At 40.8% G+C, this 25,536-nt stretch overlaps 1 protein-coding gene across 1 annotated transcript; it reads right to left on the reverse strand.

Annotated features, from left to right (window-relative positions):
• Positions 1 to 1,550: 1,550 nt before the first annotated feature.
• Positions 1,551 to 16,711, reverse strand: si:ch211-117k10.3 (Krueppel-like factor 15). The gene is made up of 3 exons (XM_056467926.1): positions 16,583 to 16,711; positions 12,887 to 13,886; positions 1,551 to 11,410 (listed from the first exon to the last, which is right to left on the reverse strand). Exons 2-3 carry the CDS (start codon positions 13,831 to 13,833, stop codon positions 11,242 to 11,244), a joined length of 1,116 nt encoding a protein of 371 aa, XP_056323901.1. The 5' UTR covers positions 13,834 to 13,886; positions 16,583 to 16,711; the 3' UTR covers positions 1,551 to 11,241.
• Positions 16,712 to 25,536: the final 8,825 nt, after the last annotated feature.

A 25,536-nucleotide genomic window follows, 5' to 3' on the forward strand; every position in this document is an offset into this window, starting at 1 on the left:
AGTAAAACACGTAGGATAGAAATATATTCCTTCCTATTTATATAGCACTTTTTTGGACGCTCAAATGGCTTTACACATTGGAGAGAATCTCCTCATCCACTACCAGTGTGCAGCATTCACCTGGATGACGCGACATCAGCCATATTGCGCCAGATCGCCCACCACACACCAGCTGATTGGTGGAGAGGAGACAGAGTGATGAAGCCAATTATGATATGGGGATGGTTAGGAGGCCAGTAGGAAAATTTGGCCAGGATGCCGGGGTTAAATCACTACTCTTTTTGGACATCCTGGGATCTCATCCGAAAGATGGCGCTCACTGAGCAGTATAGAGTCCCCTTCACTATACTGGGGCATTAGGACCCACACAGACCATAGGTTGAGTGCCCCCTGCTGGCCTCACCACTACCACTTCTAGCAGCAACCTAGCTTTCCCATGTGGTTTTCCATCCAGCTACTAACTGGAAGCAGCCCTGCTTAGCTTCAGTGGGCAGCCATGTGAGAGTTGCAGAGAGATAGCTGCCGACAATATATTGGCACATATAATGGCACATTCCAACTTACTAATAAAGTCATCTGGAATGGCAAAGAAAGTGTTCTTGCAGGACTCCCAGAGTTCATCAAGATTCTTTGGATTCATCTTAAATGCCTCCTCCTTCATCTTACCCAGACATGTTCAATAATGTTCATGTCTGGTGACTGGGCTGGCCAATCCTAAAGCATCTTTGCTTTCAGGAACTTTGATGTGGAGGCTGAAGTATGAGAATGAGCACCATCCTGCTGAAGAATTTGCCTTCTCCTGTGGTTTGTAATCTAATGGGCAGCACAAATGTCTTGATACCTCAGGCTGTTGATGTTGCCATCCACTCTGCAGATCTCTTGCATACCCCCATACTGAATGGAACCCCAAACCATGAATTTTCCTTCACCAAACTTGACTGATTTCTGTGAGAATCTTGGGTCCACGCAGGTTCCAATAGGTCTTCTGCAGTATTTGTGATGATTGGGATGCAGTTCAACAGATGATTCATTGGAAAAATCTACTTTCTGCCACTTCTCCAAATGATCAACTAGAAGTCAAGTTATTATTTGTTGTGCTTAACTGGGATCAACAACAAGACTTTTGTCAGGTAGTGCATATATGGACAAAATATAAAGCATAAAAAGGACAGAAACCATAATAAACACTTGAATAGACAAGCGCATAAAAAAATGTATAAAGCAAAAAATATTAATAAGTCCAATATTTATATATGTATATAAAATCCACTGCTTGCCATGCATTCTCAGGGGGTAAAATACTCATTTTGTAGTCAAAAGTGCAAGTAACCCTTTCATTGCTTAACCCGATTAGATCTATCTAAACCTTAAAGGTGACATATCACAGCTTTTCCAAAAGGTGGTTGTTGTTTTCTCTTTTTACTTTATTTTCTTACATAGGAAAATAGCATTTTTCAAAAATAGAAGCTAAATTTGACCAGCTATATGACATGAGAGCAGCTCCAGTCGGATGGTTTGTGTAAATGAAAACAGTTAATGCATTAGCATGATGTTGTAGGTAAAGTAAATAATTTAATGCTTTTATTGGGATGAAGGTGGTGGCAGAAAAATCAAGGATGAGCCCTTGGAAAGGAAAATAATATAACTTCCATTAACAGACAACTCCCTTCAAAAATAAAAGGGAACAGTATCTTAAAACAGGCAGTACATGGTAGTACTATTGGAAACACTGTCAATCAGGATGCTCTCGTTGTGATGTTAAAAGTGATGAGATCTACGAGAGTGCTACAACCGTTAGAAGACTGAGAAGTCCGGACACTAAGTATGTAGAGCACCTGATGGTTTATGATAGCTACTAAGTAGAGCAGGAAAGAAAAATGCATAAAGTAGTTAGGACCCAATTTAAAAAGGCAAGACGACGCCACGGAAATTCCCATCCATGGTCAAAAAGAAACTCGAGCACAGTCCAATGGATGACAGAGCTGCAGCCTTCAATGGCGTATTGGTAACATGATGTCCAGATAGCTTCATTTCAACTGGAAACGATCAGCTGCCAGTTTTTTTTTATTTTTTATTTTTTGCAAACAGTAACTGCTGTCCTCAGCGATTTAGCTTATCAACCGTGACGGCACTAAGTAGAAAAAAATGCATTGATCTAATGCAAAGCACATTACGACAACATAAAGGAAACAATTCTCTTTTGTGTGATTACAGATCGAAGAGAAAGTTGTTTCTAGCTTATATAAGTTTTACAGTACATCAAATTCGTCCATACATGTAGTGATGTTATCCACGGGGGCCCGTACGTGGACGAAATCCCGGTTTGGCATACGCTCTCAACAGACTGAGAGAGATGAGGCACGAGAAAAACTAAATCGTGGAAAGCGACTTGATGCATAAATACCTTTCAGCTGGCGCAGGGATGTGATTGGGCCACGAACATTCCTGATGTTTTTATTTTGATGCGATTGGATTTGCGCGAGGGGGAAGGGGGGGCGACTAAACATTCGAAGTACAAAATAAAAACACAAATACACACAGGACCTAATCCTGCATTACACAACAATTCGCGTATAAGAGCTAGAGTACTTTTATAAGGTGAATCTCGCAAAGAAACGTCAAATACAAAAATGTGTGTGTCTTTTTTATGCATTGTTGTGTTCATTTCCTCTGCTTACTGTCATTACCTTAAAGGGAAAGTTCACCCCAAAATGGAAATTTTAAAACAACCCCTAATTTTTTCAAATCCTATCTGAGTTTTTCTTCTCACAAAAGAAGATATTTTGAAGAAGGCACACATCGTCATCCATAATAGAAAAAGAAAATACTATGGAAGTCAATGGATGTAATAGCTGTTTCCATCCAAAAATGCGAATTAAATTTATGCGCAAAACTGAAATATGGCATAAAAGACGTGCAAATAAAAGCAGCAATTCCATCCAATGAGTCAAAGAGAACAAAATCGTCACTTCCTTATTAACTTGCGCCAAATATCAAATATAAAAACGTATTTTGCTGTGGTCTAAGAAGCTGCGTGAATCTTTTCTTTATTTAATAAATAACTTGCACCTCAGAAGAGAATGCCGACACGTATTGAACGCATGGTGGCGTTTAGAGGTGTGAGACGCGGAGCGCAGACACTTTGACAATTCCGGAACTCATTAATAATAAAATAACACTAATACTGAGATGCTCATGGCGTTTTAGAATGACCAAAACAACATTTCAGGGGCGATAAACGATATTATATCGAATCGCGATAAAATTTATGTCAATAACAATAGTGAGGTCTGGACTTTTTTATTCCATATTGATCTAAGAGCCAATCACACAGCAGAAATGTGCAACAATGAGAATCTAAAGTGTATTGATATTAGAGATGTTCTGAATTTATCAGCCGAAAAATATGTTATGGCATTTAATGGACCCTCTAATATTTCTGGCTTCAATCATTGTTGTGATACTCTTTCAAATCTGGAAGCATTAAGAACTTATATAATCGAGAATATAAAATATAAATTTACAAAATATATATCATTATCTTCAATATGCAAAATAATTATCGAGATTGCCTTTTTGCCATATCGCCCAGCCCTATTTTACAATGAGCTCAGGCTGCTGGTTTGTCCACTCACAGGTATTTTTATCATCATATGATCTCTTATAACAAAATCACATGACCTTTTTAATGCGCATACTGGAATTTGTTCAGTAAAAGTGTTTTCATTATAGTTGATCTGCATCTTTCCTTACCGAATAAAAACTTTATTCTACTCACTTATTCGCATATGTTTTTATGCCCATTTTCAAAATTGATACGCATCTTGGTGTTACCATCAACCAGTTATTATGCACATATCCAAAATGGATGGAAACATACCTAATGTTCAACAAAAGAGAGGAAGGTTTTGAACAAATATGGGTGCGTAAATAATTAATATTTTTGGGTGAACTAGCCCTTTAATGCAAAAACAATCTTATTTATGTAATGCTATAATATAATATAATATAATATAATATAATATAATATAATATAATATAATATAATATAATATAATATAATATAATATAATATAATATAATTCCCAGTGGTGGGTTGCAGCTGGAAAGGGCATCCGCTGTGTAAAACATATGCTGGATTAGTTAGCGGTTCATTCCACTTTGGCAACCCAAATTAATAAATAATATAATATAATATAATATAATATAATATAATATAATATAATATAATATAATATAATAGAATATGTACTTTAACTTTCCCTTGAGTACATTTTTAGTGCTGTATCGGTACTTTTACTCCCCTGTTTTCCTTCAACCTGCAGTCACTGCTTTATTTTTTTTTTTTCTATGGGGATTAGAAAAATCAGTCCTGTGATTCCTGTCCAATCAAATCGCACATAGAAAGTAAATCGCAGCATAATGAACAACCTTGAGACATGGGCGATTTATAATTGCAGCAAACTGTTTGGAAGCGTTAAAAGTGTCCAAGAAGATGTCCAAAATCTTAACACGCGTTAGCCCAGAGACTGTTCAGATGCTGTATGAAGACCGAAATGGCCTTAAAAAATGGAAATGGCCGTCAGATTGAAGTTGTATCCCAAGGTTGTGGGAACGTTGCATTTTGTTTGGAAATGAAAATCTGGTTGACGTCAGAACTCAACGTGCGACCTAAAAATCAACCAAATATCAACGTTTAATGATGTTACGTTACAGCTTGTCGTTGTGTGAACGTTACCACTCTGACGCCTATCAAAAGTTGGATTTTGGTTGCCATACCTAACGAATAAATGTCAGTATTTGACGTCAATATGGCGTTGGTTTAAGATGTTGGCTCGACGTTGGATTTTGGTTACTTTCTAACACAACTTAAAATCAAACAAATACCAACATCGTCATTTGACGTCGTTAATGGACATCAAAATGACAGATGCTGGCTAGACATTGAATTTTGGTCATCTGACATCACAACCTAAATTCAACCTAATATTAACGTCTTATGACATTGTGTGCCTGCTAGGCAATAACTGTCACGATTGCAGGTTTGTGCGCTTTCCGGAGCGTCTGTTTTGTCACGTGGGTTTGTTTTGTTTTGGTTGTCTACGTGTATTTGTTATGGTCACGTGTCATGCCGATACTCAGCTGTTTTGATTAGCTCGACAGCTGAGGTTCATTTGTGGGTCTATATCTGGGCTACAGTTCTATGTTTCCTTGTCAGTTCGTTGTGTTTGCTCATGTATGTCTGTCTGTGCTCAGGACTGTGAGGAGTGTCTGCTGGACCTGATTATCGTCTGTCTGTCTCCCGGTTGCTACCACCCTTACCCCTCGTTCTCTCACTCATTTTTCCCTGTCCTGTCTGGTTATTTTGACTGTGTCAAATAAACATTTTTTACTTGCACTTTGGATCCTTCCCCCGTATCTTATACGTAACAAAACGAACTGACCTGAATATGGATCCAGCGAGTATATCACAGATCTCGGATTTCGTCTCGCTCAGCAATGCCAGGATTGATCGGCAGGATGAGGCTTTGGCTACCACCGCACAGGCCATTCAGACTTTGGTCGGCCAAGTGTCTCTGCTTACCACTCAGGTCCAGCAGCTGGTTACTGGAGCGGCACAAGTTGCAGCTGTACCAGCTCCAGAAGTTCTACCAGCACCAGTGGTTGCCAACCGTGCTGTCGAACCTCGCCTTCCTCCCCCGACCTGTTATTCTGGAGAGCCTCACTTGTGTCGGTCCTTCCTGTCTAAATGTTCCTTGTATATAACGTTGCAACCGTCACTATTTTCCACGGAGCAGTCTAAGGTTGCCTTCGTCATAACTCTCCTTTCGGGAAAGGCGGCTCTGTGGGGGACCACAGCCTGGGAACAAAAGCTGCCATGTTGTGCTTCGTTTGAACTGTTCTCTAAGGAACTCAAGAAGGTTTTTGATCGGGCCGCTTCCGGGAGAGAGGCCGCCCGAGTCCTCGCTGAGCTCCGGCAGGGGAGTCGGAGCGTGGCGGATTACTCGATCGAGTTCCGGACCTTGGCCGCTGAATGCGGCTGGAACATGGAGGCACAGTGGGACATGTTCCTGCATGGTTTGTCTGATCGTCTGCAGGACGAGATCTATACATTGGAACTCCCTAAGACTCTGGACGAACTAGTAGATCTGGCTATCCGAGTGGATACCAGACTACTTCGCCGAGAGAATCGCATGCAGCACGGGAGACATTCGGATCCAGTCTCGGACCCTCTGGTTTTGGCTGCGGCGGCGGAAGTGGGAGGTGTTGACCCGGAACCCATGCAGGTGGGCAGATCCCGCCTGTCCGTGCAGGAGAAGCGGCGACGGAGAAATGAGGGACTCTGCCTCTACTGTGGTGGCGCTGGACACCGCGTGAATTCTTGTCCAGTAAAAGACAACACCCATCAGTAGGTAAGAGGTTACTGATGGGTGAAATCAGTCTGAATAAACCCTCTGCGGCGACTACATTACTGCCCGCTACCTTATCTTGGGGTTCCGGAACCCAGAACACCCATGCCCTTATTGATTCCGGGGCAGAGGGGAATTTCATTGACTCTAGTTTTGCTTTCAGTTTAAAACTTCCGGTTATCGCTCTTTCACAACCTATTTCTGTACGCGCCCTCAGCGGGATTTCTCTTCCCACAATCACTCACTCTACCAAACCCATAAAGCTTATTACATCCGGAAATCATGTTGAACACATACCATTTCTTTTAACAGACTGTTCTAACACACCGGTGGTTTTAGGGCATCCTTGGTTGGTGCTCCATAAACCTCATATCAATTGGGGCCTTAATACAATATTTTCGTGGAGTGAGAACTGTCATGAGTGTTGTCTTTCGTCTGCTCGTTCTGCTGTGTCTTGTTCTGTGTTTCAGGAGGAGCGCATGGACCTGTCAAACGTGCCCAGTGAGTACCTTGACCTGAAGAGAGTGTTCAGTAAGTCTCGGGCTGCTTCTCTGCCTCCTCATCGTCCCTATGACTGTGCTATAGATTTGTTGCCAGGTACATCTCCGCCTAAAGGCAAGTTATACTCTCTTTCCATTCCTGAGAGGGAGGCCATGGAGAAATACATTTCTGATTCTCTAGCGGCTAAGATCATTCGCCCTTCTTCTTCACCGGCGGGGGCGGGGTTCTTTTTCGTGAAAAAGAAAGATGGGTCTCTTCGACCTTGCATTGATTATCGAGGGCTGAACAACATCACGGTGAAGAATACATATCCTTTGCCGCTGATGTCTTCAGCATTCGAGCGTCTGCAAGGGGCATCTTTTTTCACGAAATTAGATCTCCGCAACGCATATCATTTGGTTCGCATTAAGCAGGGTCATGAATGGAAAACTGCATTTAATACCCCCAGGGGTCATTTTGAATATTGTGTTCTCCCTTTTGGACTTTCCAACGCCCCCGCAGTTTTCCAAGCACTCGTTAATGATGTGTTGCGAGATATGATAGATCAGTTTATTTATGTCTACCTGGATGACATTCTGATTTTTTCCCGTTCTCTCCAGGAACATGTGCAGCACGTCAGGCGAGTGCTTCAGAGGCTGCTAGAGAATGGGCTTTTTGTCAAGGCGGAGAAATGCGTGTTCCATGCACAGTCTGTTCCATTTCTAGGACACATTGTGTCGGTCGAGGGGGTGCGCATGGATCCAGAGAAGATTCAGGCTGTGGTGAATTGGCCAATTCCGGAGTCTCGTAAGGCCCTGCAGAGATTTCTGGGCTTCGCCAATTTTTACCGGCGTTTTATTCGCAATTTCAGCCAGCTCGCCGCCCCTCTGACGTCCTTAACCTCTTCCAAGACTCCCTTCAGGTGGTCGAGTGCAGCACAGGCTGCATTCACAAAATTAAAGGGCCGCTTTGTTTCAGCCCCCATTCTGGTGACTCCTGATCCCTCCCGGCAGTTTGTGGTGGAGGTTGATGCGTCAGAGGTGGGGGTGGGCGCTATCCTGTCCCAGCGTGCATCCTCGGACGACAGAATTCATCCTTGCGCGTTTTTTTCACACCGATTATCTCCCGCAGAACGTAACTACGACATTGGTAATAGGGAGTTGTTGGCTGTCAAACTCGCTTTGGAGGAGTGGCGTCATTGGTTGGAGGGTTCGGGGGTTCCCTTTATCGTTTGGACCGACCATAAGAACCTTGAATACATCAAGTCCGCCAAACGACTTAGCTCCAGGCAGGCTCGGTGGGCATTATTTTTCGGACGTTTCGACTTTACCATCTCTTATCGACCGGGTTCTAAAAACATCAAACCCGATGCGTTATCCCGTCTTTTTGATTTTTCCGAGCGCAATACGACTCTTGAAACCATCGTTCCTCAGAAGATTTGTATTTCTGCGGTAACATGGGAAATCGAGAGCAGGGTTCGCACAGCCCTGGATGGGGTAACGCCCCCGGCCGGATGCCCACCCAGCCGCTTGTTTGTGCCGGAGGAGATTCGGTCTGACGTCATTCGATGGGGGCATTCCTCCAAAGTGGCTTGTCATCCTGGGGTGAGTCGTACTATATTTTTGGTTAAACAGCGATTCTGGTGGCCAGCTATGGCACGGGACATACGTGAGTTTGTTTTGGCCTGTTCTGTTTGTGCTGTTTCTAAGACTTCTAATCGACCTCCCGCTGGACTCCTTCATCCTCTGTCAGTGCCTTCGAGACCCTGGTCGCACATTTCGCTAGATTTTGTCACAGGTCTCCCGCCATCTGGTGGCAATACGGCTGTTTTGACCGTAGTGGACCGGTTCTCGAAGGCCACTCATTTTATTCCTCTGCCCAAATTACCCTCAGCCAGAGAGACAGCGGATGCTGTCATTAATCACGTCTTTCGCATTCATGGCCTCCCGACGGACGTGGTTTCTGACAGGGGGCCTCAGTTTGTCTCTAAATTTTGGAGAGAATTTTGTCGGTTATTGGGGGCGACTGTAAGTCTTTCTTCTGGTTTCCATCCTCAGAGTAACGGACAGACCGAAAGGGCCAACCAAGATCTCGAGCGCATGTTACGTTGTTTGGTTTCCCAGAATCCCACCTCTTGGAGTCAGCAACTCCCTTGGGTGGAGTACGCACACAACTCATTACCAGTGTCTGCCACGGGCCTCTCTCCGTTTCAGTGTAGTTTAGGTTACCAGCCACCAGCTTTTCCCAGTCTGGAATCCGAAGTCGCGGTCCCCTCCGCCCACGCCTTTGTCCAGAGGTGTCGACGCACTTGGAACAGGGCCAGACAGACCCTCCTCCAAGTGGGTGCGCGCACCAAGGCTAAAGCCGATCGCCACCGGTCTAAGCCTCCCGTTTACGTCGTCGGTCAAAAAGTGTGGCTTTCAACCAAGAATATTCCCTTGCGTTCCGTATGTAATAAACTTGCACCTAAATTTATTGGCCCGTTCACTGTCATCAAAATCATTAGTCCGGTGGCAGTCCGCCTCAAACTTCCTCCAACGTACAGGAGAATACATCCCGTGTTTCATGTCTCCAAATTAAAGCCCGTTTTTCATGCGGCCATTAATCCGCCTACACCGGTCCCTCCCCCGCCGCGTCTCGTAGATGGGGAGACCGTTTATTCGGTTAAGCGCATTCTGGATTCGAGACGGAGGGGGCGAGGATTTCAGTACTTGGTGGACTGGGAAGGTTACGGTCCAGAGGAGAGAAGTTGGGTTCCTGCTAGGGACATATTGGATCACTCTCTTATCGATGATTACAATCGCCAGGTAAGCTCTTCTGGGAGCACCAGGAGGTGCTCTTAAGAGGAAGGGTACTGTCACGATTGCAGGTTTGTGCGCTTTCCGGAGCGTCTGTTTTGTCACGTGGGTTTGTTTTGTTTTGGTTGTCTACGTGTATTTGTTATGGTCACGTGTCATGCCGATACTCAGCTGTTTTGATTAGCTCGACAGCTGAGGTTCATTTGTGGGTCTATATCTGGGCTACAGTTCTATGTTTCCTTGTCAGTTCGTTGTGTTTGCTCATGTATGTCTGTCTGTGCTCAGGACTGTGAGGAGTGTCTGCTGGACCTGATTATCGTCTGTCTGTCTCCCGGTTGCTACCACCCTTACCCCTCGTTCTCTCACTCATTTTTCCCTGTCCTGTCTGGTTATTTTGACTGTGTCAAATAAACATTTTTTACTTGCACTTTGGATCCTTCCCCCGTATCTTATACGTAACAATAACTAGATGCACTACAGAATGTTACGTTTACACACATCCACAAATTACATGTATATGCATCAGCTTTTTAAAGCGCAATACTCACTACTCTTGGGTACTTTTGAAAGGTCTACTTTTTACTCATTCTTCAAGTAATATTCACAACAGATACTTTTACTCTACTTGCGCTACATTTTTAGGCAAGTAATAGTACTTTTACCCAAGTATGATTCAGTATCCACCACTGATATTATGGAATAGCATAATGAGATTTGTATTGCGCAATATGATATGTTTTTTTTGTTCATTCTTTCATTTTCCTACAACGTAGTCCCTGATTTATTAGGGGTCGCCACAGTGGAATGAACCACCAACTACTCTGGCATATCCCAGCCACAACCCAGTACTGGGAAACACCCATGTCAAAAATGTCTAGTAAAGTCTAACATATTTTATAACGACTTATTATTACATATATTTAACGCATTTACTTCCAGTAAACATGACTAAATATTGCATTTCTTGACATTTCTCCTTGAGATTCACCCAGATAGAGGCCATGTCTGATATTGCATAACATAATAGCCTAAATCATAGTGCATATTGTTTTAATTTCAAAGGGAAGGGAAATTCTGCAGCATTCTGGCTTCGGTTTTTTTACGCTCAACAGCCAAACCAAAACACAAACAAATACTGGATTCCTTATTTATATCTTTACCCGGTTAGATCTATAACACAGTATTCACAAAATATACAAGAAACACGGATTATCCTCAGATTATATTGCCATTTAGACTACCTGCAAACTCAGGTTATAGGCAATCGGAGGTAATCCGCCGCATGCAACTCGACTTTACTTCAGCCCACCGAAAAGCCAGAAATCTGCATTTGAGCTTAACAATCACATCCCTGAGTTTCAAGTTAGCTGACTGTAGCACCAAGGAAAACAAACATCTGGAGAAACGATTTTAAAAAAAGGGGGGAGAAGGGAGGAAACAGACGTAAATGAAGGCGAAGGGTTTCAGCTTGTGAGCTCATTTAGATATCGTAGCGTTCCCTCTCAGACTCCAGGAATCACACACGGTGGGTTTTTTCGGGGCCGGGGAGGGGGTCAGACGTTTGCTCGGACCAGTCTGCCGGCGCGGGGACCCCGGTGCACTTTAGTGTGTTTGGATAGGTGGTCGCTCCTGGCGAACTTTTTGTCGCACATTGTGCACTCGTAAGGCTTGACTCCCGAGTGAGAGCGTCGATGGCGGGACAGCTCATCAGAACGAGAAAACCTTTAAAATAAAAATCACAGCAGAACATCAGCTCATGACTACTGGAACAAAATCAGCAATTCAAGGACTTGTTATAGGGATTGATGTTAATTAGCTTATAATGACCTACTTAAGATTCAAAGATTCCCACAGTAGCTGACTAATGCATTTGTATGATTTAAAGGGATAGTTCACACAAAACTGAAGTTTACTCAAAGCAAGTGTCATTACCTTAAAGGGAAAGTTCACCCCAAAATGAAAATTCAATCATCATTTATTTGCTCAAAACCTATTTGAGTTTCTCTTGTCACAAAGAAGATCATTTGGAGAATCACCATCTAGGCCTTGCAGATCGCTGGAAAACATGCACCCGGACTACAATTCTACCAACGAACTGCACTACATTTCCCATCAGGCACCTCACTCACACATTAGAGTGATTAGAAGCAAATCTACTTGTTGATGGTGTACTAAATGCCTAAAGCATTGACTCAATGTCAATAGCTCATTTTTGGCAGAGGTGGTGTTTAGCGGTTTTTGCATCTGAACTCTTCATATGTTTATAACTGTATTATATTTTCATTCATTCATTTTCCTTTGGCTTAGTCTCTGTTTCAGTTGTTGCCACAGCAGAATGAACCGCCAACTCTTCCAGCACACGTTTTATGCAGTGGATGCCTTTCAAGCCGCAACTCAGTACTGGGAAAAAATCATACACTCACATTCACACACACACACACACACACACACACACACACACACACACACACACACTCATCCACTACGGCCAATTTAGTTCTTCCAATTGACGTATAGCGCATGTGTTTGGACTGTGGGGGAGACCAGAGCACCCAGAGGAAACTCACGCCAACACGGGGAGAACATGAAAATTCCTCCGAAAGTGCCAACTAGTTGGGACTCGAATCAGCGTCCTTCTTGCTGTCAGGCGACAGTTTTCTAAACGCAAATTTTAGCCTTAAGACTAACATCTAAAAATTATATTTTAATTTCACTGGACCTTTAAGTGAAGCATCCCTTTAAACTTTTGACATTATTTTAATGACACTAAACTAAAAATCGGGGCGACGCGGTGGCGCAGTAGGTAGTGCTGATGCCTCACAGCAAGAAGGTCGCTGGTTCAAGCCTCGGCTGGCTCAGTTGGTGTTTCTGTGTGGAGTTTGCATGTTCTCCACGCGTTCGTGTGGGTTTCCTCCGGGTGCTCCGGTTTCCCCCATAGTCCAAAGACATGCGGTACAGGTGAATTGGGTATAGGCTAAATTGTCCGTAGTGTATGAGTGTGAATGAGTGTGTATGGATGTTTCCCAGTGATGGGTTGCAGCTGGAAGGGCATTCATTGCGTAAACATATGCTGGATAAGTTGGCGGTTCATTCCGCTGTGGCGACCCCGGATTAATAAAGGGATTAAGCCAAAAAGAAAATGAATGAATGAATGAATGAATGAATGAATGAATGAATGAACTAAAAGGTAGCTCCTACCTCCAGCCGCAGTCGGGCCAGCTGCACAGGTAGGGTTTCTCTCCCGTGTGTCTGCGGAAGTGGGCCTTCAGATGGCTGCTCTTAGTGTACATCTTCTCACACCCTGGGTGAGAGCATTTATGTACCCGCAAGGTTTCCGTTGTGGACCTGGATGGACGTGGAGTGATGGCTTTGACTAGGCCTGCGCCCGCGATTCCGACCGCCCTGACGGCAATGGGCAGCGGAGCGATCTTCACATACTTTTGGTCTTGGTTGACGGCTTCACCTACGATGGGCAGAAGAGTTGCAGACGGCACCTGCGGTGAAAGAAGCGTAATGTTCTGTGCCCCTTGGACACCGAGCACCAGGTGGGCCACGCGGAGCCCACTGGCCATACCCGATTGGTTGTCTGACTGCGGGAGGGCATGGCTTAGCTGGAGAGGTTGCAATTGAAGTACAAATGGAGCACCAACAAGCACCGATGTGGCACTAGCTGTAGCATTAACACTTTGAGTCGTCGGAGACGTTGCCATCATGCTGAATTTCTCCTCAGATTCGCCAGGGGAAGACGGCGGTATGGGAGCGTCATCCTCTTTTGACTTCTCCTCTGGACTCAGAGGAGCATGCAGCTCCATCTTCTCCATTAAAAACTCCTCGATGTCCTCCAGGGTTGGGGAGAAGTTGCTGGAGAGCTGGGGTATAAAATCAGGCATCTTGGGTATCTGGGTTAATAGCTCCTCTGCGGAGTCTAGGAAGATCTGCAAAGGGCCTTCGTCGTCGTCTTCCTCCCCGGGGCTGAAGCAGAGTCGAGCTCCAACATCTCCGGTTTCGGGGCTAGAGCAGGAGATGGAGCTGCCCCGCTCGCTGCTCTCGCTGCCGCCCACCTCCGCGAAGGGCAGGGTGGCCAAGGCATGGTCCGCAAACGATTCATTAGCAGTGGCCACCGCTTTGTCGCTTATGGAGACCATTGGTTGGTGCGCAGGTCAGAAGAAGGCGGAAGTATTGCCACGGTTTGTAAACACTGTGAGAAGAAAAAAAATGGAAGAAAAAGTTGAAGAATTAAAGGGATGATTCACAAAAAAATGAAATTACATCATCATGTTTTGTCCTTCATTAGACCTTTATGAGATTCTTTCTTCTGCTGAACACAAAACGAGATATTTTGAAGAATGTTGGTTGTTATTGACCTTCATAGTAGGGGTAAAAAAAACTACTATGGAAGTTAATGGGTGCAAGCAACCAGCATTTTTCAAAATATCTTCTTTTGTTTTCAACAGAAAAATCTCCTTTAAAGTTGGACAAATTCCATTTGTAGCAATCCATATCAAAAATATAATTTTGATTATAGATTTGATTTGATTTATTTATTTTCAAACAGAAATATCTTACATAAAAATTCTTCAACACGATCGAAAATGGAGCAGGATGAAGCACAAGCTTATTATTTTCCCACCCCATTACCACACACATCATTCGTTTATTACTTCAACTTATGTTTTCTTTTACTTATCTCTTCTTTTTACATGTGACATATTTTATCCTTTTGGCATCTTTGATATATTTTATGTTTGATTCCATTTGTACATTTACATTTTATAACATAGACTCCAAAAAAAACATAGTATTGCAAACAGCCATTACTTAATTTCATCTTACCTTTCTCATTTTATTCTTTTTCAATCCCCTCTATTCATCATTATACTCCTTTAATAATATATATTTATTCAACTTTTTAAATTGATTAATATCCTGACATTGTTTGAGAATCTGCTCTAGACTGTTCCATAATTTCACACCACATACAGACATACACAAAATTTTTTAAGTTGTCCTTGTTTTCAACCTCCTAAAATGTTGTTCTTCTCTCAGATTATATCCCCCTTGTCTTTCTTCAAAAAACTTTTTTGTGCATTTCAGAAGTAATTTATTCCTAGCTTTAAACATAAATTGTGATGTTTTAAATTGAGCCAAATCATTGAACTTGAGTATCTTCAATTTAAAAAATAAAGGATTTGTATGCCCCAAATACCTACTTTCTATCAATCTAATTACTTTTTTCTGTATTGTACATGAGGACTATAAATTAGATTTATATGTATTCTGCTAAATTATTTATGAAATGTCTTCATGGAAGATTGTCCTTACTTAGTATTCTAATGATTTTTGGTAAAAAAAAAATATATATATATATATTAATGCATCATTTTGACCCAAACAAAGTGGCTATTTTGATTATTCCCAAAAATATATCCACACAACATAAAACTGTTTTTTTTCTCAACTTGCATTTTCCAAAATATCTTCAATGGAAGAAAGAAACTCCAATAGGTTTTGAACAAGTGAAGGGTGAGTAAACAAATGATGACATTTTATTTTTATTTTTAGGTGAACTATCCTTTTAAGACACATTCAAGCCTGAAAATATGCATACCCCTGGCAAATTCTGATTTAAAGTTACTTTTATTTAACCACCATTATTTATTTATTTATATAATTTTTTTTTAATACCGTAAATTTCACAGGCTTCTCCCAAAAGATAATAAGACAATGTACAAGAAACAATAATTGTAAATAATATACATGCATTTCTCAGCTTTTATTTACATCTTTAAAATCAGAATTCGCCAGAGGTATGATATGAATAATTTCAGGCATGACTGTATACTTAAATATAATAAAATGTACTTTTGAGTTAATAGTTGAATTCATTAAAGTATTTATGATCAGTTATTTACATTACATTATTATAATTTACACATATACACATATATGCATTTCTCTTAATATCAAATAAATAAATTATTTATTTTAGGCAATCAAGAACTTTGAGCAGAGCAATAAATACACACATACAGCCCATTTTGTGTATCCACTCGTATACACTACAGTCATGCTATCATTTTATATTATGCTTTAACTTTAAGCTAATTAAAATGTACAATTTTGATTACATTTGAATAATTAGTGATATATCAGTGTTCATGTTGTCACAGTTATGTTAAATATGAATGCTGAAAGCAAAATATCAAACCAAAAGTAAATTTTCACCAGATTTAAAGCGATGTAACTCATAAAATGATGCATTATATGACAAATCAATGCTTTTTTTTCTCAAAAATAAACTATTACACACAAACGCATTTAACCCGCCTATTATATATCCGACTGACAGCTAGTTTGACATCGTGCATCTAAATCAAACGTAACGCATACAAAATAATCACAGAGAGCAATGTTTACATGCAGCCATGCTCATCATCATCATCATCATCATCATCATCACCACGCGCACGGACCAGAGATTAAAGCACCGAGGTTTATGAGCTGGAAAGAGGAGGGGCTGTAAAAACACCATCACAACACAAATCACCACCACAACATAAACACAATCCACCAGACGCAAACTACCAAATCAAACTCGCATCAAAGCCAGCAGCAAAGCTCAACTACAGCAAACACACACACACTCACACGAGGCTCCAGACATGTGTTTCTCAAAAGTGCGTCAGCAGGGCAGGAAAACAGGCCTGCACACATGCTTTCTGCACACAACCCAGAAAAACTGCACTATTTCGGAAAACACGGCTACGATATTTCCGCAAACAGGTGTCAAGTTCGTCAAAGTAGAGTCGTTTGGATCGAATCTGACCCTGTGTTAAAAAAATCGACTTCGACCTGGTTTATCGAACGCGAGACGATAGGTTTCCTTCTCATTACCTCGTGTGAATATTGATTAAAGTGTCCGGATTGTGGATGCACGACATAGGATGAATCCAGGCGTCCCTTTCAATGTTATTGTTGGGAAGAACATCGTCCTTGCCACGGTTCCATGTTGGCATTTCTCACCGAGGCCTGTCACATGACACGCATCGCAATGCACTCGAGGGCACGGATCCGATTCCTGGATTCTCATTGGTTGCGTGGCGGAGGCTCGCCGCAAAACGAGGCGCGCCGTTGGTTGGAGTAAAACAAGCTATGCATTATTTATAAGGATAAGAAAAACATCCAACGAAAGCAAAAAAAAAAAAAAAAACTTCAGACAATGTGATTCTGCACATTTAAATACTTGTGTATATTATAGAAGTAAAATAATTCATTTATTTCTCCTTTACCCATGCACTATTATGAGCAACATTGGGTGTTTTCCATATATATATATATATATATATATATATATATATATATATATATATATATATATATATATATATATATATATATATATATATACATTATATACTGTTTTGCATTATACTGTACATTTTGCTCTTGATATACTGTTATAGTATATAGTGCAAACAAAATATATTGTTTTGTTTGCACTATATACTGTACTTTTAGCACTATTTACTGTTTTGTTTGCATTATATACTGTTTTGCATTATATTGTACTTTTTGCACTATATACTGTTTTGTTTGCACTATATACTGTACTTTTTTGCACTATATACTGTTTCGTTTGCACTATATACTGTTTTGTTTGCACTATACTGTATTTTTTGCACTATATACTGTTTTGTTTGCACTAAACTGTATTTTTTGCACTATATACTGTTTTGTTTGCATTATATATTGTTTTGCTTTATACTGTACCTTTTTGCACTGTATACTGTTTTGTTTGCACTATATACTGTTTTGTTTGCACTATATACTGTACTTTTTTGCACTATATACTGTTTCGTTTGCACTATATACTGTTTTGTTTGCACTATACTGTATTCTTTGCACTATATACTGTACTTTTTGCACTATATACTCTTTTGTTTGCACTATATACTGTACTTTTTTACACTATATACGGTTTTGTTTGCACTATGTACTGTACTTTTAGCACTATATACTGTTTTGCATCTGCACAACTCTGGTTTGCCCTCCTTGCCATGTGTCCTTAAGTGTAATTGTGCTGTTTACAATTTTTTTTACCTATATGTTTAGATTATATTAATGTGTAATTGTATTTATTATCATTTCTTTTAAAAATTCTACTTTTTGTATTAATATTATATGTTAGGCACCTAGGGTCTGAGAGTAACACAATTTCGTTTCTCTGTATGTCCTGTATATATGGTTGAATTGACAGTAAATCTGACATTGACTTTGATATGTAAATATCTATGAGTGTTTACTAAAACGCAGCCTCTGAATAACTTTAAATTAAGTTTGTTTTAATTCTGCTACTAAGTAATATTAAGGTTTTATGTAAAACGTTTAAAAACAAAAGATTTACTTTTGTTTTTTGTCATTTTAATTTTTGTAGGGTTTATATTTAGTTTATAATGCTCAAAATTATATTAGTTCTAGCTATTTTGTTATATAAAAATAATATATTATTAATGAAATAATAATAATATGTTTAATATATGCGTCATGGTGGCGCAGTGGGTAGCACGATCACCTCATAGCAAGAAGGTCACCAGTTCGAGTCTCGGCTGGGTCAGCTGGCATTTTTGTGTGGAGTTTGCATGTTCTCCCCTTGTGGTTGTGGGTTTCCTCCAGGTGCTCCGGTTTCCCCCACAGTCCAAAAACATGCGTTATAGGTGAATTGGGTTAGCTAAAATTGTCCGTAGTGTATATGTGTGAATGAGTGTGTATGGATGTTTCCCAGTGATGGGTTGCAGCTGGAAGGGCATCCACTGTGTGAAACATATGCTGGATAAGTTGGCGGTTCATTCCACTGTGGTGACCCTGGATTAATAATAAAGGGACTAAGCCGAAAAGAAAATGAATGAATGAATGAATATTTAATACATAAAATAAATAAAATAATGATAAAATAACTCATTTAAAAGATAAAATGTGTTTTACTTGTATAGTTCACCTTTGTGTTAACTTTTATTTTACTTCAAAAAACAAAAAGTAATTTTAGTTAACCACTGATCCCGGCTTGAAGGAAATAATAGTTATTTTTTTTTATTTAATTAAACATTAAACCTTATTAAAAATAATATGTATGAAAACATTTTTCATTTATTATATATTTATTTATTTTCAGAGGTGGCATGGTGGCTCAGTGGGTAGCACGGTCACCTCACAGCAAGAAGGTCGCTGGTTCGAGCTTCAGCTGGGTCAGTTGTCATTTCTGTGTGGATTTTGCATGTTCTCCCTGTGTTGGCATGGCTTTCCAAAGACATGCGCTATAGGTGAATTGAATAAACTAAATTTTCCCAGTACTAGTGTTTCCCAGTACTGGGTTGCAGCTGGAAGGGGATACGCTGTGTAAAACATATGCTAGATGAGTTGGCGGTTCATTCCGCTATGGCGGCCCCTGAAGTATAAAGGGACTAAGCTGAAGGAAAAGGAATGAATGAATTAAAAATAATATGTTTAAAGTCATTTTTCATTTATTTATTTAATTTATTGTCTCACACACACACAGAGACGCACACACAATTTGAGCACTTCTTACACAGACATGTATTTTACAATAGAATAGAAAATAATAGAAAACAACAGAAAACTATCACCGTATAGTTGCTAAAACACTGCTATGGATGAATTTTTTGACATGTACAGCTGCAAAAAAATGTAAATAAAATAAAATCTAAAAATGAATTAATAAATAAATAATAAAGCAGGAAAAATCAAGACAATTCAATCAGTGAAGAAATAAGAGAACTGAATGAATGATGGAGAAAATGAAGGTAAATACAACTATACTTTAAAACAGCTGATGTACAGACACTAGATGGCGCCAGTTGATAAACAACTGACTGATACTCTGAAATAAACATCTTACATTATTAGATTATATGAACTTAAAATTTTGAGTTATATTATATAAACTAAATATCTCCATGTTTATCTATAACTACCACAAATGATAAAAATTAAACTAAATAAAATACATAGGTCTGTTTGTATGGTAACTCAATGTGTTATTAAAATAAATCATTAAGATTAAGAGTTTTTTCTCTAACTTCAGTTATTTTAGCACAAGAATAAAAAAGAAATCAAAAGTAAATCTTCAGACATGAGATTCACATATTGTCTGGAGATATGTAACTCTTTTTCCATGTCACACAGGGTTGTGTCATAATTTAAAGCCTGAAACATCCATGCTTTAAATCATATATTCAGCTTATTTACTATTCAGCGCTTAAAGTCATCTCTATCATTATCACAAGTAAGACAACAGTTCTAGTTCACCAATAAATTGGCAAATGTTTCAGACCCTTTCAAAATGTTTGACCACATACAGCTGAATATTACTCAGAAAAATTCTATAAATTGCTATGAACAAAAAAACAAGTAAGGGAAAATATGAAAATACTTCCTGTGAATTTATTTCTGAATTTAATAGGTTTGGGGGTGGCATGGTGGCCCAGTGGGTAGCACTGTTGCCTCACAGCAAGAAGGTTACTTGTTGGAGTCCAGTTGGCATTTCTTTGTGTAGTTTGCATGTTCTCCCCCTGTTGGCATGAGTTTCCTCCTGGTGCTCCAGTTTCCCCCAAGTACAAAGACATGCACTATAGGTGAACTGAATAAACTAAATTTGCTGAGAGTATGGGTGTTTCCCAGTACTGGGTTGCAGCTGTAAGGGCATCTGCTATGTAAAAACCTATGCTGGATAATCTGGTGGTTCATTCCGCTGTAGTGACCCCTGATGAATAAAGGGACCAAGCAAAAGGAAAATGAATGATAGGTTTGGTTTGTGTAAAATGGTAAAATTTGAATAATTATATGAAGTTTATAACATATATATAATTTTATACAACAGTTCTGTCTGGTTCTTGAATCTGATTGGCTGATAGCCGTAAGATATTCCGCAATAACAGCACTGGTCCAGCCTCTTCACAGCGACAAGAGGACACTTTACAGTTTGGACAACACAATGTTCTTTTGAGACGTTTTAGTCGAGAATGTAGTTGTTTAGATTGCAACTTTGCAGTTTATTTATAAGGTTATTATTAGTTAAAGACGTTTGACGTTAGCCCATTTCACACATACAGACCTTTCCGGAATTTGCCGGTAATTTTCCGGAAAAGTCTGAATGTGTGAACAGGCCTTTTTTGGAAATACCGGTGAATTTGTTGCGGCTATTTTCCGGAAACAGAAGTTGTAACATTACCGGTAATTTGCCGGAATGCTGCGCTGTGTGAACGCCGGAAAGAGCGCGTGCATGTATAGAACGCTGACGTGAGACGTCTGATTTGATTTAGCCAATCAGAACACTCAGACGCATTCACGTCCACGCGGTTTATGGAAATAAAAGCCTTTGAATATTTTCCCAGACACATTTAACTGCTAGAAGTTAGTCAGATAACGTTTATATGTTCATCTTAATGCCAAAAGTGTAAATAATTTTCGATAAGATTCTTATGATAAGCCGTTGTTTGTTTACCTTCAAGCTCTGCTTCCTTCAGTTGCTTGAGGAGTCTTGTGTGCCCGTGAAGCAGCCGGTGAGCGCCAGCACACACACATATCATCTACATCTCGACATGCGAAAGTGTTGCTCTATATGTTTTCATCAAAGTTGTTCACTATACTGATCCATCCACAGAGTTTGTAATGTAGTCAAATGTTTACAAATACAGGCCCAGCCATTTAGAGGTCATTTCTGGTTGATGTCAGAATTTACCGGTATTTTGGAATGGATGTGTGAATGGTCTTTTCTGGAAAAAAATCTGTAACCTCCTCGCCTGTGTGAACAGCGCTTTTTTTAATTTACAGGTAAAGTCGTGCTGAAAATTTTCCAGATATTTACCGGTATCACTGTGTGAAAGGGGCTGTTGTCTATGCACAAGATGGCGCCAGGGCCGCATAATAAGCCCTTGCTTAGAAGATTAAAACAGGATGTTTTCTAACAACAGCTGTTCAAATCATTATTTAACTGGTAAGATATTCTAAGTTGATCTCTCTCTTTTGTATAGATTGCGACTATGCAGTTTATTTATAAGGACAGTGCCTACAGTGTTTCCTCTAGATTTTTTTTCCAGCTGTGGCGGCAGGCATTTTTTACACAGATCTACCTGTGGTGTTATTTCAATGACAAATGTTGTGAGCGCAGTATTACAAGTCGAGATCGCATTTATGTAATAGCCTACGAGCATGTAAATCTCTGCTTGCGCGCGCCGATTTCCTCTGCTCGTGCACAAAACTTCTAAGTTGTACGCCCCCTCAAATATATGCTGCTCAAGCGCAGATCTTCTTGTGCGCTCTCAAATAAACGCTGCTGAAGTGCGATTTAGTGCGTTTAACAAGTATGTCTCCAACAATTATTAGATTTGCTAGGAATGTTTATGAATGTCTCCAATAGGCCTACAGAGCACCATTAATGCGTCCTGAAGTAAAATGAAATGGCTGTACGTCGTGTTTGCTGGCCTCACGCATCATGCACCTGTCAGTCAGTCAGTCAGTCAGCACGTAACCTTAAAAAGGTTAAACAAGTAAGGCACAGCACTACTACAGTTACAGAAAAGTTTGCGCTGTTATAAATCACTAACCTTTCAATACTTTTTGGTGCGATTATAACCCACTATGTAAAAAAAACACGACTGAAGGTTTTGAATGAAAAGCTGTAATGTAGCCAATGTGGCGGGATCAATTTTGGCATGGCGCCTCGCCATGGAAAAATGAACGTAGCGGAAACCATGGCCTATTTTAATACAGTTACCGGTTTTCAACAGTGTTATTCGGAGATCCTCACTGTGTTTGATTTTCTTTTTTATATACACAATTGTGCCGTCGAACTGTTGTACAAACGCAATATCACCCTCGTAGCAGTGCGATATGGCTGTATATCAGCACTGGTGGGACATACACGATTGTACCATCGAACTGTTGTATAAACGCAATATCACACTCATAGCACTGCGATATGGCTGTATATCAACATTGGTGGGATACTAACGCCCCATTCACACGGGGCATCAGCTTTAATGCTTCCCATTCACTTTGAATGGGTGACGTCAGGCATTGCCGAACTGCATTGTGGATCCGTCAGCGCCGCTTCAGAGGCGTTGCTCGCTGCAGAAGTTGGGACTTTCTCAACTTTTCAAGTGCCGACAGAAGCGTCAGCCAATCAGATTGCTGTATGCAAATACACTCAGACAGTTGCCGATTGCGGACTAATTTCATTGGCTGACACTGCTATGACAATTGCGTCAGCCCTAACTTCAGACACGCCTTCTGTCAAGCCTGCGGCCTCCTGCCAATGCACGCCTTCCACCAGTGCTGATATATAGCCATATATATAGCCTACGAGTGTGATATTGCTCATATAAAAATGACATTTCTTCTAAAGTTTAAATAAGAAGCCTGTCATTTTTTTCGGAAATTTACAATTTGACACAATGACAAATCTTTAAATGAAAAGAAATCTTTCAATTGAAATTCAGGATTATTACATGCACCAAATACTGATTTCCTAACTGTTTTGGAGTTAAAACATTAATATTGTGTTGTTTGACAATGAATGTGACATTATAAATTATATTTATTTGTGATTTTATGCAAAATAACTGTAAATGGCAACATATTTTTCTACATTTGGAAGAAATGTCATCACTAGTTTAAATAATAAAATGAACATTACATTTTACTCACTAAAACTACGAGTAGAGAAATCTTTCATTTAAGCGGTCTCATCATTTTTTATTCATAGCTATATAAAGTTGAAGTCAGAATTATTAGACCTCCTGAATATATTTTCCCTAATTACTGTTTAACAAATTTTTTTTTTTTCTGATGCTTACTGATTATATCTGAAAACAGCATTGAAACATGATTATTTAAATATTTAAAAAACAGTTTAAGATAATTACATTTAATAAAACTATCATAACTAAAAAGATTATGTTTATATAAAACATCACAATGATGCCATCGTATAGGCTTTAAGTCCAGAATTTTAATTGCTTGTTAATATATCAAATCAATAGGTGTCATGGATTGGTCAGGCTCTCACGACCCCCACTCACGAAGATCACCATCACCTGACTTCTAATGAGCACACAGCTGCATCACATTCACGAGCACCAGATAAAAGCACAGCACTCCAGTCGCTCATTGTCCGGGCTCGTCTCGACGAAAGCGGACAACTGAGCGACCACTCAGCGTAGTCATCCTCAGCTAAAACAAACGATTTACTTACCTGTTCTCTTTGTATTCCTCCTAGTCCTCCTGGTCCTCCCGAATCGTCCTGTCTTCCAGTCCTTCCAAGTCTGTGTCATCCTCTGTCAGCTGTATCTGGTGTGTGCTGTCCATCCTCGTGTATTCCTGTTACCCAGCCACGGAGGAAAAGACCCCAACATCATTCCTGATCCTCCTGGCTATCCTTCATGTGCTCCTTGTTGTCATTTAATAAACACCCTAACGTTTCCTTACCTCTGTCTCCTGTCCGCTTCATAACAGAAGCCCGGACCCATACCGACGACAACATGAGCACCCCCGATCACCTTCAAGAGCTGGTGGACCAGTTGAAGCGGATTCTACAGCCACCAGCTCCACTTTCCAACGCACCACCAGCACCGAGCACTTCCGCCTCCACAGTTTCTTCTTCGGCCCTTCCTTCCAGTCCCATGGCCCGACCAGCGCCCTACTCAGGCGGAGCGGGGGAGTGCAATGGTTTTCTGTTACAATGTTCCCTCATATTCGAAATGCAACCTTCTCTATATCCCACAGATAAGTCGAAGATCGCCTACATCGTATCTCTACTCTCTGGACCTGCACTTAAATGGGCTGAGACGATCTGGAACCAAGCCGGGCCGGTCATGAATTCCATCACTACCTTCACGGAGTATTTCAAAGAGGTGTTTGGACGTTCTGATGGGGAAGTAGCCGCTGGAGAGCAGCTGTATCATCTAAAGCAAGGTACTCTATCTACACAGGAATATGCTCTCCGGTTTCGCACTCTAGCAGCTGCAAGTGGATGGAATGAGAGATCGTTGTTGACCACGTACCGGCTCGGCTTGGAACCCACTCTCCGAATCCAACTGGCCACATTAGATGATACAATGGGTCTGGAGAGATTCATCCAACATTCTCTCCGATGTTCCGATCGTCTCCGTTCCTATCAACAGGACACCATCACCCCCCTCGTCTGCACTCCTCCAATCGCCTGAGTCAACAGCCTCTCCAGAACCAGAACCCATGATAATAGAGTCTGGAAGACTGACATCAGCGGAACGACAGAGGAGGCTGACCCGGGGTCTGTGTCTATACTGCGGTGTCAGTGGACACACCCGTATGGAGTGTCCCCTTCGTCCCATTCGGACTTCAGTGAGTGTATTCAGTACGAATATTGAACAATGTAAACCACTTACTACCACCGTACAAATAACTACTGCCTCTATTTCTCTCCTGTCACAGCCCTCATCGACTCCGGGTCAGCAGGGAACTTCATCTCCCAATCCCTCTGTCGTCAACTCCACCTCCGTACTGAGGCGTCCTCGCATATATACCAGATACAACCGATAACCCAGTGCACTCGATCTTCGACCCGTATCCATCGACAATGCGAAGACATCCTTCTTCAAGTGGGGTTGTTACATCAAGAGAGGATTCAATTTCTGGTTCTGGAGGGTGCAAATATGGACATCATTCTAGGGCGCCCGTGGCTGGTGAAGCACGATCCCATCATCTCTTGGGGCACAGGAGAGATAAGGAAATGGGATCTGGATGTACACCTGCCTGTTTTCCAAATCTCCCTCTTCAAGGTCGGAACCCCATTT

Source organism: Danio aesculapii, chromosome 11 (assembly GCF_903798145.1).
Source record: "Danio aesculapii chromosome 11, fDanAes4.1, whole genome shotgun sequence".
NCBI lineage: Eukaryota > Metazoa > Chordata > Actinopteri > Cypriniformes > Danionidae > Danio > Danio aesculapii.

What these genes read in the sequence shown, in the direction of transcription:
- si:ch211-117k10.3 (XM_056467926.1), bottom strand. Translation starts at nt 13,833, where the DNA reads ATGGTCTCCATAAGCGACAAAGCGGTGGCCACTGCTAATGAATCGTTT. An exon ending in TGGCCCGACTGCGGCTGGAG is followed by an intron (nt 11,411 to 12,886) that starts GTAGGAGCTACC and finishes TTTATTTTAAAG; the next exon opens with GTTTTCTCGTTCTGATGAGC.